The 18358-nt window shown below is 44.7% G+C and overlaps 1 protein-coding gene across 1 annotated transcript in view; it reads left to right on the forward strand.

Moving 5' to 3' along the window:
• The first annotated feature begins 255 nt into the window (after positions 1 to 255).
• ADAM9 (ADAM metallopeptidase domain 9) overlaps positions 256 to 18358 on the forward strand; it is a 491300-nt gene continuing 473197 nt past the window's right edge. Inside the window, exon 1 of the mRNA XM_078666483.1 lies at positions 256 to 479. Coding sequence (XP_078522609.1) covers positions 422 to 479 — 58 coding nt within the window. The 5' untranslated portion in view covers positions 256 to 421. The remainder of the gene's footprint in view (positions 480 to 18358) is intronic.

An 18358-nucleotide genomic window follows, 5' to 3' on the forward strand; every position in this document is an offset into this window, starting at 1 on the left:
ACGAACTACATCGAAGCTGCACCCTCGCTTTCTAGCGTTACATCTTGACATAGATAGTGTAGAAATAAATGCCTCTCAAATATGAACGTTTTGTGAAGGCACGCTGGCTTTCGAATACTTATACAGATACGTCATGGGTCATGGTAATGAAGCATTATTGTATTGTATGGTACTGTAAAGCGAGCACTGCTCCTGCCCAGGCATTTGAGTTCAGTGTGGTCAGTGTCCACCAAGCGGCGCTCGACCGGCCTCGGCGCCTGTCCGCGCATGCGCGCTGGCTGGTTCCAGTCGGCTCCGTTTCTGCTCCCAGGATTGTAAACTGAGGCCGCTGCGGGTCTGTTTCCGCCGTCCAAGGGGCAGAGTCTGCTGGTGAGAGGAGGCCACAGCGGAGGCACTGTAGACTGGAGCAAGGATCCCGGGCATGGCCGTCCCCACGGCGTTCCTACCGATGCTGCTGCTGCTGAGTGAGGTGACTGCCGGTGAGTTAAACCATACAGTGCCGATCGCACCCGACCCGCCTGCTCTGTGTTCATATGACACCATCCCTGCTCTGTATGCCTTTCATGTGTCGATGTGCCTGTTCGTCGCTTGTCTTCTGTGTTATCTACTTTGAGTCCTGCCGGCCCTGCCTGCTGTCCTTGCCTCCTTTATGTTCCCGTATCTTACTTGCTAGGGGTGCCCGAGCCTTCCCTGCCTGTTCTGTGCCTGCTCCGTCTTACTCTTTTCAGTGTGCTTCTGGCCATAATACTCTGTTTGCTTGTATCTTGTTCATTTTTAGGTAATTATGCCCTTGTCCTGCCTGCTTTATGTGTCTGTCCCCCGCCTGCTCTCTGGTCAGCTGCCATCCTTCCCTGCCTAGTCACTGGATGACTGACTCCATGCCCATCGGGATACCTGTTTTCTACCCCCGAACTTTAATTTAACAATCCCGTTTAACTTTGTAAATAAAGACCTAGGTCCGTTCAATGGAATCAATAGACTTAATGCTTAACACAATAGAAACAATGTTTTGTCAAAGGCGATCCCAGGACTGGAGAAGTTTCGTCCTAGTGACTTGAAACTATAACCCTATTCCTTGTGGCCCCATACCTTCCCCTCCGTGTCTGTGTCCACTGCACGCTTGAACCCTGGCTGTCTGGTGTCCGTCTATCCAACTTGTCCTCTGCCAGCTGCTTGAACCTTTCACCTGCCCGTTTTATATTCCAATGCACCGCCTACTGTGTTTTGTGCTATGCCTTCTCTGCCCTGGCTTTCCATTGTGCATGTGTTTAACCTGCCCCTTTGGCTTCGCCCATTTCTTGTTAGGACCACTTGATGACCCCATGACCTCAGAGCACCCTTTTCAGACCCCAGGCTTTATTTAACAAATGGGTGTATTCCAGAATTGTAGTCTTGCTTCCGTTTAATTGGAGTGCTGGGGTTGACATGAACGAAAACAATGATTTGTTGAGGTAAGTCACAGGACTACAGATCACGTGGCCTGATGGCATGGCGTCATCTGATAATCCTATTCCTTGCACAATGTCCATTCTTCCCCTTGGTCCTGCGCCCTGGCTGCCAAATGTGTCTTTGTCCTGGCTGGCAAGCTTGCTAATGCTGTGCACTGGTTGCCAGGTGTTTTTGTAACCTACCTTGCCCGTTTGCTATGTTTGCATTCTGAACCTCTGGTGTGCCAGTCTTGTATATTGCCGTCCTCCTGTTTCTGTGCCATGCCTGCCTCGTCTCCCTGTCTGCTCTGTTTTCCTGTGCCCTGTCTAGTGTTTAATACAAACTCAGTTCATTTAGTTTCTGTGCCTGCTGCATGCAGGCTTCTGTGTGCAAGCTGCAGATTGCAGCTTCAAACCTTAGTAGGCTTATGTAGTCTTTTATCCTTCACAGCATTTTCCAGTCTCGCTTGCATTACAGAAATCCTCTTTAGTACATGATGGACGGCATACTGGTTTGTTAATGATGCAGTGTTTATCACTCATGCTTACACAACTGACATCCTTGTTGGCTGACCTGCTTGAACAGAGGACCTTGTGTGGGTTCAAGATGTGTAAGGAATAATACACTTTTCTGTAAACTTATCAGCCTTTGGTGTCACAAGAGAATAGGGGGCCTTTCCACCTTTTCGTGCTTCTGGTTGTCTGCCTCCTGTTTCTTTCAGACTCACCACAACAAATTTCCACCTTTTGCAAAAGCAACTCACCTTTCCAGAGTGTGTGAAGCGTAGAGGGCTCGACTGAATGAGCGAAAGCTCTGTGGTGCTTTTTAGGTCTCGCCTAGCATTGCAGCGCGCATGCGCTGCTTGCTCTGGTAGAGCTAATGTGATCAGGAGATTTCAGAAGGGGACTTGAAGCCCCGCCCATAATTTTCATTGTCTTGCGTCACAGTTTATGCTAAATGGTGGCCTGCCATTGGAAGTTAGTTTTTTTTGTTGCCGCCCTGTCTCTTCTTTGGACGGCCCATCCGGACAGGATTGTTTGCTTTACGTCTGTCGTGAGGCTATTTCTTATCTCAAGGAGACGTGTATTAGTCTGTGATGCAGGTATGGCGCGCTTTTACTTTCTGAGCAAACATCTTGTGTTGCCCTCAGTGTACCAGCCGGATCACCTGGCAAAACCCTAAGTGGCTTTTAAATAAGTTTGCAATTGGTATTGCATCAAAGTGCCAGGTGCCATTCGCGTTCCTTACCATAAGTGTAAGAAGTGTAGATAATGATAGTTTATTATATACTTAGTGCACGAGGAAGGGGACTAAGTTAAGTTTTGCAGTAATTTAATAAAAGGAATTAACACCTCCTCAAAGCACAGTTTACCCTTCAGACGGTGAGCTTAAAACCTGTCTCGGGAGCCAATCAGATCACGCTTCTCAGAGGCAGCCCATACTTTGCTCGCCACAGCCAATCACAAAGAAAAAGGAAGAGGCTTAACTCTGTAACTCCAGGGACCTCCATAGCTTCAGGTCCCAGAGCCTGCCGCAGCTGCTGGTCTCTGAGTGCCTTGAAGCCCCGCTCCAAGCGGCTTGTAACGAGGATGCTGCTAGGTGGCGCTACCCTCTTGTAGAATGGTCTAGATCGATTAGGTGTAAACTTCTTGTCAATACGGCTCTGTTCGGGGCGTTTTGCACCGGCAGTAATCAGGATTGTGGTAGTTGGTGCAAGTGAGGCCGTTCAGCCCGAGGAAGATGCGTAGTTTCCTCATCTTCGTCCACACCATGCTGTCACTGGTGGCGGCGGCCAGGGAGTTTGCACCTGAAGCCCCAGGCGTCTGAGGCCACGCAGAGCCAGGCTGTACTGGAGCTGCTGCGGCGGATGATTGGGGGCCGGATGGCTGACTTCATGGTGCAGTTAAACAGCTCCCTGGCGGCCCGGAAGAGGGGGCAGACACCTACAAGCTCTGCACGCTGCCCGGTGGGAAGCTGCAGGTGACCGGCAGCACCTGGTTGGCGGCTGCCGCTGTTATCTATAGCTACCTGAAGTACTCGTGTGGGTGCCACATCTCCTGGTCTGCAGCGCAGCTGCGGGTGCAGTCACTTTCCCCCCCCGTGAAGGGCACTGTGACAGTCACCACCCCCAACAGGTAAGGGCAGAGTGTACTTAGCAACATCAGTGTTTGACGCATGTCTTTGAGCCTCGTATGCCTCGTTAACCATATCCCATTTAGGAGATACTATAACCAGCATCCTTGCAACATACACTGGCGGAAACTGGTCCACCGGCCTCGTCAGGGATGTGAAGCTTTATACACATTCTGCAATCACAGTACAGTAACTTTTCACCTCCTGATGCTAAATGCCATGGAAGGTTATACATACAGTAAGATACAGGGCACTTTTCTTAATGGTATCACCAGACTAGAGTATGGCAAGATGGTGCACTTTATTACTACACCATAACATTATAGAGGTCAATTTAGCAAAGTGGCTTCTAGCCACTTCAGTAACATGACCCTGAAAGGCAATATGTCGAAAGCCCTGGAATTCGTAGGACAATATGTCTCACCTTAAACGGCCTGTACAGGCCCAAAGCCTTAGCACTGTCTGTACAATAGGCCACTCTTTACTCTGTTCATGTGCCTCAGTCTCCTTGCATTTAGTCCATTTTCGCCTAGTTCATTATTCTGTCCATGTTATCTTGTACAGATTTGTAGAACGCACTATCACCCGGTAGGATATCCACGTGCACATACAGTGTATCAAAGCAGTGGAAACCACTCAAACACTTCCTTTTCGCCACACGAGAACATAATAAGCAACCCTACCCTCCTGCACCCAGGCTATAACGAATAACTCCTCCCCTTGTCCGGGAGAGAATGCTGGAAGCATTCCACGATAATAGCGCAAGCATCCTCGCTGCACATTCCATGTGAAATTTTTTTAAGATGGTGATTCATGCTAGAAAACTGGGGTACTCTATAAACTGGCCTATCTGGCTTTGTACATAACCGGTTCTTATAATCACTTCACTATCAGATTACCAACACGTTTTCATCATTAATCTCTATACCAGCGCCAAGAAACTGTATAGTGTACGCTGCGCTTCATAAATACCTTTCACATCACATCACATTAATGCATTCTTTTATTTTTTGCTCTTGACATCCATTCTTTTGTCAAAATCTATTTAATAAATGCCTGTACTGCTGTGGAATAAAACGTGCATCTTTATTTCATCTGCATCCCACTAGACCAAATTTCTTCACAGTTTTCCATAATTGGGGTGATGTGAGCCCTACACCCTTCTGGTGGTCTAATGATAGCAGCTGCTCTGAGTAGCAGGTTTTCTCCTGTGCCTCTTTCACCCTTTCCCCACCATACCTGGTCATCACCTGAAACAGGCTCTGTCCCTTTATGAGAAAAATAACCCCATGTTGACAGCAAGCGGCTTACAGCGTGTAAGCACTGGACATAGATCCACACCTCTTTGCTTGTGCCCAAGGACCTTTCATAGGGGCCCGAAAAGGAGTCCTTTCAAGACACCTCGCTTGCAATGCAATAGGTCTCGCAATCCCCCAAGTTTGAGCTATTGACATTGCAATAAAAAAATTTGTAAAAACATAAATAGTAGGCATTGTCAGTTACAATGCCAATAGCTTAAACTCGTGTAACTGCGAGACCTAATGCTTGTTTCATATTTGCAGTGCTTTAATGGTGTATTTACTGTCAGGTATTCACTATCTGCACTTCTTTAATATGATCGCGTGTAGGCATATTTGTCCACTTGTCTCACTGATTAGGTTAAAGTCAGATGTTTAAGAGGGCGATTACATTAAAGTGAATTGTGAAGGAACAATTTTTTAGGGTGATATAAGTTTGTAAAGAGGGTGGACTCATTGATTTGTTTGTAGGCATTTTGTTTGTCAGGAGGGTGAATATGAGTGAGAAGAGGTCAACACCCACTAAATGAGGGTAAGCTGTCATGTCTGTACCAGCATGTCTTACCAGTGGTGCAATACTTTTAATGGGAGAGTACTAGCTCCTCTCAGTATCAAAGAAATCCTGGAGACACTGAGAACAAGTGCTTAGTAATTTTTATTTAAAGCACTAGATATGTGACATAGATTGGGCTATTGAAACTTTTGCCTTTCAGCATGCAGGGTCATGGGGAAAATGAAGCAAAACCCTTTGAGTGAGTTTGAAGCTGTGTGTTTAAGATGTGTATTCGTCTGTTTGTATTGGCGTTGAAGGGCCCTTTGCATTCCATGAACTTTCGTTTTTTTTTCACGAAGGAGAGAGCCCCACTTCTCTAATTGTTCCAAATTTTCAGATTGTGGCTGATAAAAGATGTGGAGAATTTAGTCCGAGGTACTGCCATGCACTTCTTTCCAGAATAGGCAGAAGATCGGTCCCAGTCCTGTTGTGCGCAGATGATGCTGTATTGTTAGCTCAAACCCCCAGAGGCTTGTAGGTTTTATTGGATGGATTCTTGGCCTTCATGAGTGGGATGGACCTCTCACCGAATTTGTCAAAATCGTATATAATGGAATTCGGTAAGCAGGCCACTAGAAACAATACCTATAAAGTAGGTACTCATAGGCTAGCGAAGGTCCCGGCCTTCTCATATTTAGGTATTTTATTTGATGATACGCTCAATTTTAAACTGTTGCAGGAGGGTAAGACACTTGATATGAGAAAATCAAAGGGAACAATCGCAAATTCTGCACATAGACTAGGTACATGTTCGCTGGGGCTAATAGTATAATTGTATAATTCTTTCTGCATTTCTAAGGCGCTATATGGAAGTGAGGTATGGGGTTATGTAGCGGCTAACATTCTTCAAACCACAGAAAATAAATATCTCAGAAGAATTTTGAAAGTGCCCCAGGGTATTGCCACGTACACAGTACACGAAAAATTAGGAATGAAGTATATACTGGACTTGGCTGCTGTTAAACCGTTGTTATGTTAGGTGAAGATTTGTACTAGCCAGGAGGTGGGGTTTAATCGATTAGTGATTGAGGATTGTCTCTCTCACTCGATCATGGTTTAAAAATCCCATGGCTAGGACACGTTAAAGATACCCTTACGGCTCTAGGTAAAGCAGATATCTTCACACGACATGACACAGTGAAATCACAGGATAAGCACATAGTGAAAAAATGATTTTTTAAGCATGCTATGGCCTCTAGGGAGGAAAAGGAGCTTAGAAAACCCCGGGTAAGAGATGGGCATGTCCTAGTAAAATCAGTGTTTGGAATGGAGATTTATTTATTGATTTTAACAAATGCTTATGATGGATTTTTAATTTCCCATTTTAGATTGAACCTGTTGCATCATTTATTGGCATCATCTCCTGGCTTTGTTGTGCATGTTGAAGACAGGTCCCTGTGCCTGCGACAATAGGTCTCCACAGGATACCCTACACTTTGTTTTTCTATATAAATATTTTGCGTACCCAAGGTGACTGTTTCTTAAATCACCTTTAAAAGACATGAGTTTTAGGCATGCCAGTGTAGCTTTACATTATCTAAAGCTTCTGCCTAATGGCCATACGCTTTTTGTTGTTGTTTACTTTTTAAGAGCTGCACAAAAGTCTAGACATTCTAGAGGTGACTAAATATGTATGGTGATTGTATTTGCACACTCTTTGTGACAAGCTGGCTCTAATGAATATGTCCAGGATTTTAACTGTGGGTCCTTTTTGTGGCTACAACCAGAGCGGCTTGCGTTCCTGTACTGTATCTGGATTCTTAATTGATGGTGGAAGTGATTGCTTAGTATTTTATTTATTTATTTATTTTAAGCTTGTAAAGCGCACGGCTACCCCCGACGGGGGTGTCCCGGCGCTGCAGACTGCAGGCTAGAGAATAAGGGAGGCACTTAGAGGCTAGTGAACAACCAGGTTTTCAATTTACTACGGAACACTGATTCAGAGGAGATAAACCTAAGATCCAATGGGAGGCTGTTCCAAAGCTTAGCGGTCATTACGCCAAATGCTCTGCCACCCATTCTGGATCGGCGAAAGCGTGGGGTAACCAGAAGGCGCAAATTGTTCGACCTCAGAGATCTAATAGACTGGGACAATTTGAGCCTATTTCTTAGATATCCCGGGCCCAGCCCATTAAGGGCCCTAAAGGCAAAAATCAGAGCCTTGACCTGGATGCGATGGGCAATAGGAAGCCAATGTAGCTTCCTTAGATAAGATGCGACCGAGTGGCGATAGGGAATATTGCCAATCAGTCTAGCCGCCGCATTTTGTACAATCTGCAGGCGTTCAATTTGGTACAAGGGGGCGCCTACATAAAGACTGTTCGCGTAATCTAAGTGTGAGGTGATCAGGGCATGTATGATGGTTCTGCGAGAGTCCAGCGGGAGGTAGGGAAAAATCTTCCTAATCATGCGCAGTTTGCCGAAACAAGCTGCCGTGACCTTATTAATTTGCGATTTGCAGGAAAGTGCATTGTCAAATTGAAAGTCCAAATATCTGGACTGGGACTGGGGGAGGATCAAGCTCAGTCGGCCACCACTGAATGGCAGGCAGAGGAGTTTTCTGATTAAAAAATAAGACCTCCGTCTTATCCGTGTTAAACTTAAAAGGATTAACGGTCATCCAGGAGCAGATATTGCTGAGACAATGGCGACAATTAGTGAAATTAATGTCAGAGCGATCTCTAAATGAAAACACAAACTGAGTATCATCAGCATAGGAGATCACTCTGACCCCCCAAGATTCCACCACCTTCGCCAGTGGTGCAAGATAAACGTTAAAAAACAGAGGGCTCAGCGCAGAGCCCTGTGGCACACCACAAAGTAGGGGTTTACCTTCTGACTCAAAAGGTCGGAGAAAGACCTTCTGAGTCCGGCCTTTCAGAAAGGATCTGATCCAGGTCAATACAGATCCTCCAATACCAATCTGGCCCAGTCGATCCAACAGTATCTCATGAGATATCGTGTCGAAAGCGGCGGATAGGTCGAGGAGGACCAACATGGCCTCCTCGCCCCTATCCACACACTCAAGGATCGTCTCCGACACCTCTAGAAGAGCTGTCTCGGTGCTAAAACCAGCTCTAAAACCAGACTGCGAATCATGCAGAAGTTGATTAGCTTCTAAGTATTCTGCCAATTGTTTCTGGACAGCCTTTTCCAGGATTTTAGCTGGTTTAGGAAGGAGAGAAATAGGACGATAGTTTCTAAATTGCGAAGGGTCAGCGTCCGCTTTCTTCATAATTGGGACTAGCATGGCCTGTTTCCATGCAGTCGGGAATTGGCCAATGCGTAACTTGGTGTTCCAAATAGTAAGGAGTGGGCTAATCAGTGAAGGAGCAACATTGCCCATCACCTTAGCAGGGACGGGATCTAGAGGAGACCCAGATTTGCACTGGGCAAACAATCTAGAAGCAGTCTCAGTAGTAAGCTCTTTTAAGAAAGTCAATGACCCTTTCTGTAAGTCAAGGTCATTAGGAGTGGGGGGAGCCCTAACAGGAGTAAATGAAGAAGATATTTTAGTAATTTTTTTCCTGAAAGTAATCAGAGAGGCCATTACATAAGACCTGACTGGGAGTACTCTGAGCCGCCATGGCTGGGGGATTAACAAAATCCTTGACGATATTAAATAGGGTTTTAGCTGAGTTATCTGCATTCTTGATTTGTTGGGCAAAGAAATACCTCATAGTGGACCATTTTAATTTTTGAAATTTTTTTTGAGCTCTTATAAATAATTTTTGACTCAGAATCATATGTTAGCCGCTATTTGCGTTCCAGCTTTTTACAACGGCTCTTTTTCTCGCGTAAAGCCGGGGAGAACCAAGGTGCAGATGGCCGTATAGTATATGAATGAATGAGGACGTTTTCATGAATGAGGACGTTTTCATGAATGTATGAAGAGTAAGCCAGCTTTAGATACTTAGCTAACCAGAGTCTCCTGAACTGGGGAATATGTTAGGTTTAAAAACCTCATTATTTTTTAGGCGAGTTTTGCACAGTTCTGAATTTTTAGGGTCATGAGTGAATGCAGATAATCGGTCATGAGTGAATGGAGATAGTCGGTGCATTCTAAGTAAGTTCTTTGACCAAAATACCCACTAGTGATATTTGAAAAAAAGGCTTTAGAGCAGTGTTCTCCAAACTGTGGGTCAAGACCACTAGTGGGTCACGATCCTACTGCTTCATGTTATGAATGTAACGCTTCTTTGAAAAGCAGCATTAAAGAAATATACTGAATAAATGCTAAATGAGTCCTCGGTGAACCATTGTTTTAATATATACCTGGGACCTGCAGACAAATGGGCGTATTTTTGTACAAAGCTCTAACTTATTTTCAATATATTCTATTTCAAATTCTGGCTCTATCATTCTGGTTATCCTGTTATAGCAATGTTTAGAATGTAATCCACAGCAGACACTGAAAAAATCTTGCTGATATATTCTGATCGTTCTGTGTGTAAACTGCGGCAGTATAAAGTAAACTATCTAAGCCACTGTGTGTTTCCCTATTTTTACATCTGAAAGCCCCAATGCTAAGAAGCTTAAATGTAATTCTTGAAAATCAAAAAACTAAACAGTAGGTTTTTTGTAAACGTACCACCGAAAGTGGAAATGGCTAAATCATATATGTAGCAATTTAAATATCATGGGAAGCTTTTTCAAATATGTTTCTGTTGCACAAGATGATGCCACCAGGCCCACCGCGCCCTCTTCAAGGGGGGGGGATCACCACAACCATACACCACTTTGTAACATACTTAGTAGCGCACATCGCATCCTCCACTACCCTTGGCAGCAGACGTCAAGAGAAACCCATGTCTGATTAACTTTCTAACACTCCAAAGTATGGACAAGGCAATACACCAACACTTCACATAACAACTAAATACATGACGAAGAACAATTGCATCTAAAATTGAAACAGACATAATTGATGACTGTTTTCCACTACAATTTAAAAACATTGAGATGCATATTAATATAGTAAGAACAGACCGCAAGGAAGAGAAAAATGCTACCTCTTCAAGTAAAATTCCTTCTTCAATTGATATGGTCAACTATCAATAAAATTAGTGGCAATGATTTTAATAGATCCAGATAGTGCAATGGTTTTTTAAATATAGCTATACATTGTAGATTCATAGCTTGAGAAATCTTAGTCAAGAGATCCCATGGAAATAAAAGGTTGCTGGGCCCAAATGGGACAGCTGGTTTCTTTAATGCCTGGTGTCTTGGGACCCATGTTCGATGGAACCTAAACTGGGGACCATCTACTCCTTTTAAGAGTTGACCCTCGAAGAGGAAAATCCTCTGAAACCAAGAAACAAGACAGGCGATAGCATTAGTCCTCACGAGTGTACATGGTTAGCGCGCACAAATGAGGGCAGGGACACTGACGAGACAGGCCTGGCTCACAGCTAGGGACGAAACATGTTGGCATCAAGACAAGGGTATAATTGAATAATTGTTTTTCAATAGAACCCTCCAATTTCACGTTTTTGTTTATACCCGAGGTACCCTGCTAATAAAGACAAGCATTGGCATAGCCAATAGGTCTCGCCTTAGGGACCTTATAAGTGTTTAGCCATGCAGCACATTATCCCCCACTTGACAAATTTCTGTTATGGAACTAGGGCTTATGTAAAGCGCTTTGATACCTTGATTTGTGTTATCTAAAGATGCAAAAATTAAAAAGAAATGAAAGGAGAAGTGCTTGTTAATATATGCTGCTGCGGTACTGGATATGAATTATTGGCTTCCTTTCGTTAAGGCGGAAGGACGAATCCTGCATCAAATTTGCAATTTAAATTCCTTGGCTGCCCCACATCCACTACGCCTCGAATTTGGAATAGTCTCATCCTTTACACTATCCCTGGCTGCAGTTCTCAGGTGGGGTAATTCCCTTCTTTTGGGGGAGGAGGGCACATTTAGGGCTGCCTTGAGAATAGAAATGTTTGACATGCAAAAAGAACAATCAACATTTTTTAGGTCCTTTATATGTGCAAAGGACACATTCGGCATTAGTTTGACTTCCGCTTCTCCTGTGTCCAAACCTGTATTGAAACAACTTCTAATTAAGTTTAGATCCCCTATTAGTTTGGCGAGAGATGCGGCCTCCAGCCAATCCAGGTCCAGTAATGAGGCGGTCATAGGGAGTTCTTTGGGGAACAAACCACAGCCGTACTTAACTTGGAATATCCCTCACGGGATTAGAAGGCTGATACTCCTACTGAGATTTAATTTGCTGCCTCCAAGAGACGTCACTGGTATCTGGGATAGAGAGAAGAGAATATGTGAATTGTGCCAGTTGCAAATGCAAGATCTTAATCATCTGCTTTTTGTATGCCTAAACTATGACAATTCAGAAATCTACATGCTAAAGAGAAAGTTCTCTCTTGAGTTTTCTGCTTTCATTTCTCCACACCACAGCCTCCTCTCCTATTAATCCTTATTCTCTTCGATGGGTCTATGGCATTCAACACTGTTGATCACAGAGTAGTACCCAACATATTTTCAGCACTTGGAGTAGCTGGTACAACACTGAGGTGCTTCAGCTCGTATATCTCTCAATACTTTCGAATTTCCTGGTGATTAACTCGGTCATTCCCTAATATTCTTATACTTTTTTTCTCGGTTTCCTGGGTCTCTACTGCTTGTGAACATTTCTGAAGCTATTTTTTTTGTCCACCTCTTTCTTGGTACCATGATTTCCTCTTTTGCCGTCTCATATCACCTCCATGCTGATCATACATACAATCGTCTTTGCATTTCTTTCACTTACTACATTCTCAAATGCTTACTTCCATTTTCCGTAGGATGGCATTGACTCTTTCTAAGGCTTAACACAAGAAAATCGAGATCATGCACTTCCTTGCCGCTTATGACCTCACTTCCTTGTCCTCACGCATCTCCTTACCTTCGGAAGTCCTTGTTACCCCAATCCCAGTTTGGAGTCTTGCTGTGCCTTTTTAATCGTCCAGAAGCCTTTTCCTTTGACAGAGCTGTTGCTCTTGCAAACTAACTGTCCAATATCAAAAGGATTCACCCACACTTCTCATTCTGTTTCACAGAGTCACTTAACTCCCTACTTGTTAGTGATTTATTTTGGGGAAATTGCCTTCTAGTAGGCCGTCCAAAGTTTGCTTTCACTTCTTTTGCAAACCTAAGCTTTTACACACAAGTGCTTTCATTTATTAGTTTATTTAGCTGTTTCGTAAAGTGCCAACATGTCGCTTTAAAAGCCACCTTGCAGCACTTGGACTCTGAGTCCAGAAATAAAGTTTTCTGCTAAGGTCCACAGTTTTTCTTAAAACTTGTTTTTATTGCAACATTGCACAGAGGTCATATTACATGTTTGCCATCTATATGGCATAGTGTATCATTGGCACGCTATAATTAACAGGTTATACCTTGACAATCCGTTTACGTGTCCATATGTCCCGATCAGTAGTTTCATCACTGGGTGTTTTATGGCTATCACGATGTTCAAAAACCTTTTACACACAGGATTAATACGTGCAACAATACTAATCGTAACTATTAAAAAGAAGAATGAGAAAGAATAATAAAAAGAAAGAAACAGAACCTTGGCAGCGACCGGTGACAGAAGCCATCTTGCAGGTGAAACATAACTTATTTAGGGCAGGGCCATCAAGAATCCGATATTGGTGTCACAGGACGGTCAGGGAAACACCCACCTCTGCTCTCTCAGGTAGGCTCATTTTTTTTTCACCAAAGTGTGAGGGTTGTCTCCTCTCTCTGGGTTGGTTGTGGGGTAATGTGGTTCTACATCTGTGTTGAGCCCTCCTCCCTTTCATTGTGACCATCTATCGCTCGGCTGCAATCCCTCCAACATATGCCCCCATTATTCCAGATCCCTCTCCGCACTCCTCAGCTACTCCCCACTTCCACATGTCCACTCTCCATTTGTCTGTGCGGGGTGGGGGCGTGGGGGGGTGCAATGTATTGCAATATGATGCTTAGCCAGACAGAATTAGGCCTAGAAGTGAAAATTTGTATCCATGCGAGTCCCCTTTGTTGGTGTCGGAAGTACTCCTAGTAGCCACTGTTTGATGGAAGCCGCTACTCGCACTGCTATAGTTGTACGGAGCGCCTGCATCACTTGCAGACAGACACAACTCCAGGTTACATGAATATATGTGGCGGGGTCCGTACTGCTTCTGGCGCATGCCGAGGATTGTCCAGGGGTAAGGTCCAAATTGACCTCTCAGTATTATAAACAGACAGTTCAGGTATTGGCAATCTATAAAACCCATTTCAAGTACCTCACCTCAATTTTGAGGAGAATGTGTGGGCTTATCAATCAATCCCACCCCTTATCTGGCCAGCGTCTCTTGTTAGTTTTAAGCTCAGACACTCTGATCAGCTGATGTTGATTACTTACATGTTCCCAAGCCCTTCAGTGCTTCACCCTTTTGTGTCCACTACTTTTATTTGATCTGCACACCTTAGAACAGCTTTCATGTCGAGCCTATGGCTGTTCCATGCTCACCAACATTCAGAACAGCCATCAAATCCACGCACATCACCAATGACAGACTGCCCCACTTACCTGAGTCATGTCCGCTAATATGTTCCCGTTAAAGCTTGTAGAAGTGTAAGAACAAATTCTGTCTTAGCCAGTGTGTAAATTGTAGATCACATCCAATATACAGTCTTGCCTATCACTTCTTAGCGCCATCTCCCCAAACGTATTTATATGCACACCCAAGCTTCATATGGGCCAAATTTACCAGGACATATGCTTTGTTCCTGATAGGGATGCTTTTTCTGCTAGATTAAATAAATAAGGAAACTGACAAAGCCAAAAGGGGTTGTATTTTGTATTTTGCATGAACTAGATATATGGTTACCAACAGGCAGAGAAAGCGTGTGAATCACCATATAAAGAATGCATGCGAGCAGCCCTGCACAGGCCCATCAAGTATACAAGCATCAGTACACATCAATCAAAAGGAAGGCACAGATAATAACTATTTGCATAAAGGTGGACCACAGAGTGAAATGCACCAGCCAAGTACGAGCAGCTAAGGGCACACGGTGGAGTTTACATGTTGAGGACATGGTGATGTACGCCAAAGGAGCACATGGTGATGTACGCCAAAGGAGCACACGGTGACGTACGCCAAAGGAGCACATGGTGACGTAAGCCAAAGGAGCACATGGTGATTTACGCCAAAGGAGCACATGGTGACGTACGCCAAAGGAGCACATGGTGATGTACGCCAAAGGAGCACATGGTGATGTACGCCAAAGGAGCACATGGTGTTGTACGCCAAAGGAGCACATGGTGATGTACGCCAAAGGAGCACATGGTGATGTACGCCAAAGGAGCACATGGTGATGTACGCCAAAGGAGCAAATGGTGATGTACGCCAAAGGAGTGCACAGTGATGTACGCCAATGAAGAGCGTGGTGATGTGCGCCAAAGGAGCACACAGTGATGTATGCCAAAGGAGCGCACGGTGATTTACGCCAAAGGAGCACGTGTTGATGTACAACAATGGAGCACGTGGTGATGTACGCCAAAGGAGCACATGGTGATGTACTCCAAAGGAGCACACGGTCATGTACGCCAAAGGAGCATGCGGGAACGTACACCAAAGGAGCACGCTGTCATGTACCCCAAAGGAGCACGCGGTCATATACGCCAAAGGAGCACGCGGTTATGTACGCCAAAGGAGCACGCGGTTATGTACGCCAAAGGAGCACGCGGTCATGTACGCCAAAGGAGGACGGGGTGATGTACGCCAAAGGAGCACACGGTGATGTATGCCAAAGGAGCACGCGGTGATGTACGCCAAAGGAGCACGCGGTGATGTACGCCAAAGGAGCACACAGTGGTGTACGCCTAAGGAGCACACGGTGGTGTACGCCTAAGGAGCACACGGTGATGTACGCCAAAGGAGCACACGGTGATGTACGCCAAAGGAGCACATGGTTATGTATGCCAAAGGATCACATGGTGATGTGATTCATTGCAACACTAAAGATGGTCTTGAGGAGGGGGTTGGGTAATGCACCAATGGGAAGCATTGAGTGATGTGCCCCAGGGCCGTCCCGGGTGGGTAATGCGCCTCGGGGAAGCACAAGGTGCGCTGACTGAGCAGTGTCTGCACAGTTAAGGTGCACGGTGCTGTGTGCATTGTTAGGGCTCAGGATGATGTATAGTGGAGTCCTCTGGTGTGTACAGAATAGAGAATATGTAATTGCGCCCCCATTTGGTGCATGACACCTTCAGCCGGGCATGGGATTTTGACATCCACCATTTTGCATGGTTTACTATATACGCATATAAAGGTAGAAGCAGCTTTGCGTTTTAGAACGCAAGATCTATTGCTTCAAATGTGGTACCACACCACATAGGCACACATCGGCTACTCCCATTGATAGGATGATGGAGCGTGGGAACTAAAACAACTCACACATTTTTTTGGGCATATCGCATTTTGGGCATAAAAAAGACTCGAGTAACATTTTCACATCTTTTCATTTTCTCGATTGTCCAGACACGTTTACTAGTCAGTGTTTACATTGCTCTCCAGACAAAAGTAGTCCTATGCAACACATTGTTGCAATGCCGTTATTCATATATAATGCTATATTGTGTTTTTCTATTCCCTTTGGATAGACTATGTCAACCTTGAATCCTTGTGTTAATGCTCTTCCCATATACTGTAAAGCGCTTTGGTACCCCGGGGTCAAGCCAGGGCTATAAAAAAAACTCCCAATAAATAAATAAATGAGATGCACAAAAGAGAGACTCACTGAACCATGTTGCCATCAGGCATTGAGCTGTCTGACTGGAATGATTTCTTTGAAAACTGCATTTCCTTTCTATCAGAGGCAAACCAATGAAAAGATCGGATTCCTTATTATTGATGCTGTGCAGAATCAACAATCAATTCCCGAAGCATGATACTGGGAGCTCAAACAATCACCAACCCTGCAGTTCCATTTCCCATATCAAAACTCCTATTACCTCCATCTGTGAATGCATCCCTAAAGCAACGACTAAAGGATGCTTAAGACATCCACTAGGAGGGCTCTGAATTAATCTGCTAGCAGTAGCCAACCCTGTATATGTTTTTTTCATCGTCTAACCTGGGGAGGGTTATTATTCCTGAACAGGACTATGAATGCTGCTTCATCAATATTCTGAGTCCACAGTTACCTGTATACTCACTTCAGGTGAGCTAACGATAAACAGTACTTCCTTGAATTCACCAACATGCTTGCTTTTCAATGAATCATTTTAATAAGAGGCTTTTCGCTTTAAGAGAAATGGGAAAGATAAATTAGCACATTTAGATATGGTTAAGAAGAAAGTTCTGAAGCTCATAGGTACTTGAAACGAACTGGCACTTCATAATCATTAGGTAGCTCAGAGAAAATGCATGTTACTTGGATAAGAGCAAGCAGATGTGGACAAAGTATTGTCCAAAATGCAGCTTGTGAGTAAATGTTATACATCTCTGTAATCTGTGGCAACAAAAGTGCTCCGCCGAAGTTGAGAGATGTATTTTTTTAATACAGCATTGTATTATTTTCAGCTTATACATATCTATTAGGCAGAAGACCACAGTCGCATAAATGAACATATAATTAAACAGCTTAGTGTTCCCTTCTGCAAATCTCAGAAATTGGTGGTTCCACAGGAAGTTAAGTTGGAGCAAGTCCACTTTTTAAAAAAAGGAACATGGTGAGGGCAGGGGTAATTCTGTAGTTTTTGGTAAAGATTCGGCAAGGCAACCATTTTATAGATGGAGGATTGACCCAAAATGAACGGGAGAGCGTGGATCTGAACCCAAGTTTGTGGGTCGGTGCTCCAACAGGTGCTGAATGTTCTGGTCATACAACCTCCGAGGATTTCTTGTCATATAGACGCCGAGGTAGTTAAAGCAGTCTACTAATACCCGTAGGTCTGCGGCCCACTCCAAGACCAGTGGGTTCAACCAATGGGGTACACCAAAGTATTAGCTTTGTTAATCGTGAGCCAGAATATCGGCCAAAAATGTGAAGCCTCTTGAGAACTCGAGACCCGGATTCTTGTGGGTCATACAAGAACATTAGGATGTCGTCTGCGTAGAACGTGATTCTCTCCGAGACTCCCGGTGCCCAGCCCAGTCCCCTGATCAGTGCATCCACTCTCAACCACCTCACCATGGGTTCAGTCATGATAGCGAATATTAAGGGCGGCAAGGGGGACCCCTGTGTGGTGCCTCTATGTATCCTGAAGTCCTAAAAACGGAAACCTCCTACTTTCACACAGGCCATTTGGTTAATGTATAATAGCTGGACCTTATGATAAACCTAGGGCCAAAGTTCAGTTTAATCAGAAGACAAAACATACAGTCCCAGTGTATGACGTCAAAGGCCTTGTCAAATTCAGCCAGGGGGAGTGCATGTGCCCCAGGCAGTTTCTCTGCCAAGGCCATTGTGTTGTGTGTGCGGCGGATGTTGTGTCTCGTGGTGCCCCGTGGCATGAAACTGACTGGTCCAGGTGGACCAAGGAGTGCACAACCCCCAGGAGACGATTGGGAAGCATCTTAGCCATGATTTTAACTTCAATATTCTGGAGAGAACTAGGGTCCTAGAAAGGACATCAGTCCGATGTGAATCAGGCGTAGGTATGACCACAATTTCTGCTGACCGGACGTCTGAAGGGAGCATGCCTGTTTCCAGGGCTGCACAGAAAGCCTAGGACAGTGGGTGGAGGAGCTGGGCCCTATACGCGGTGAAAAATTCTGCTGGAAGCCTGTTGGGGCTGACCTGAGTTGAGTCAGAGCCTCTTCTAGCTCTTCTTTTGTAAAATCCCCCTCAGAAGAGTTCTTATCTTCTCTCGCTAGAGGGCGGATGGGGCTATTCGCTATAATTTTCTCAGGACGGCACAGTCTGTCTTGTTCTTTTGAGAATATAATGCGGCATAATA

The sequence above is a fragment of the Lissotriton helveticus genome, chromosome 11 (genome assembly GCF_964261635.1).
Source record: "Lissotriton helveticus chromosome 11, aLisHel1.1, whole genome shotgun sequence".
Taxonomy (NCBI): domain Eukaryota; kingdom Metazoa; phylum Chordata; class Amphibia; order Caudata; family Salamandridae; genus Lissotriton; species Lissotriton helveticus.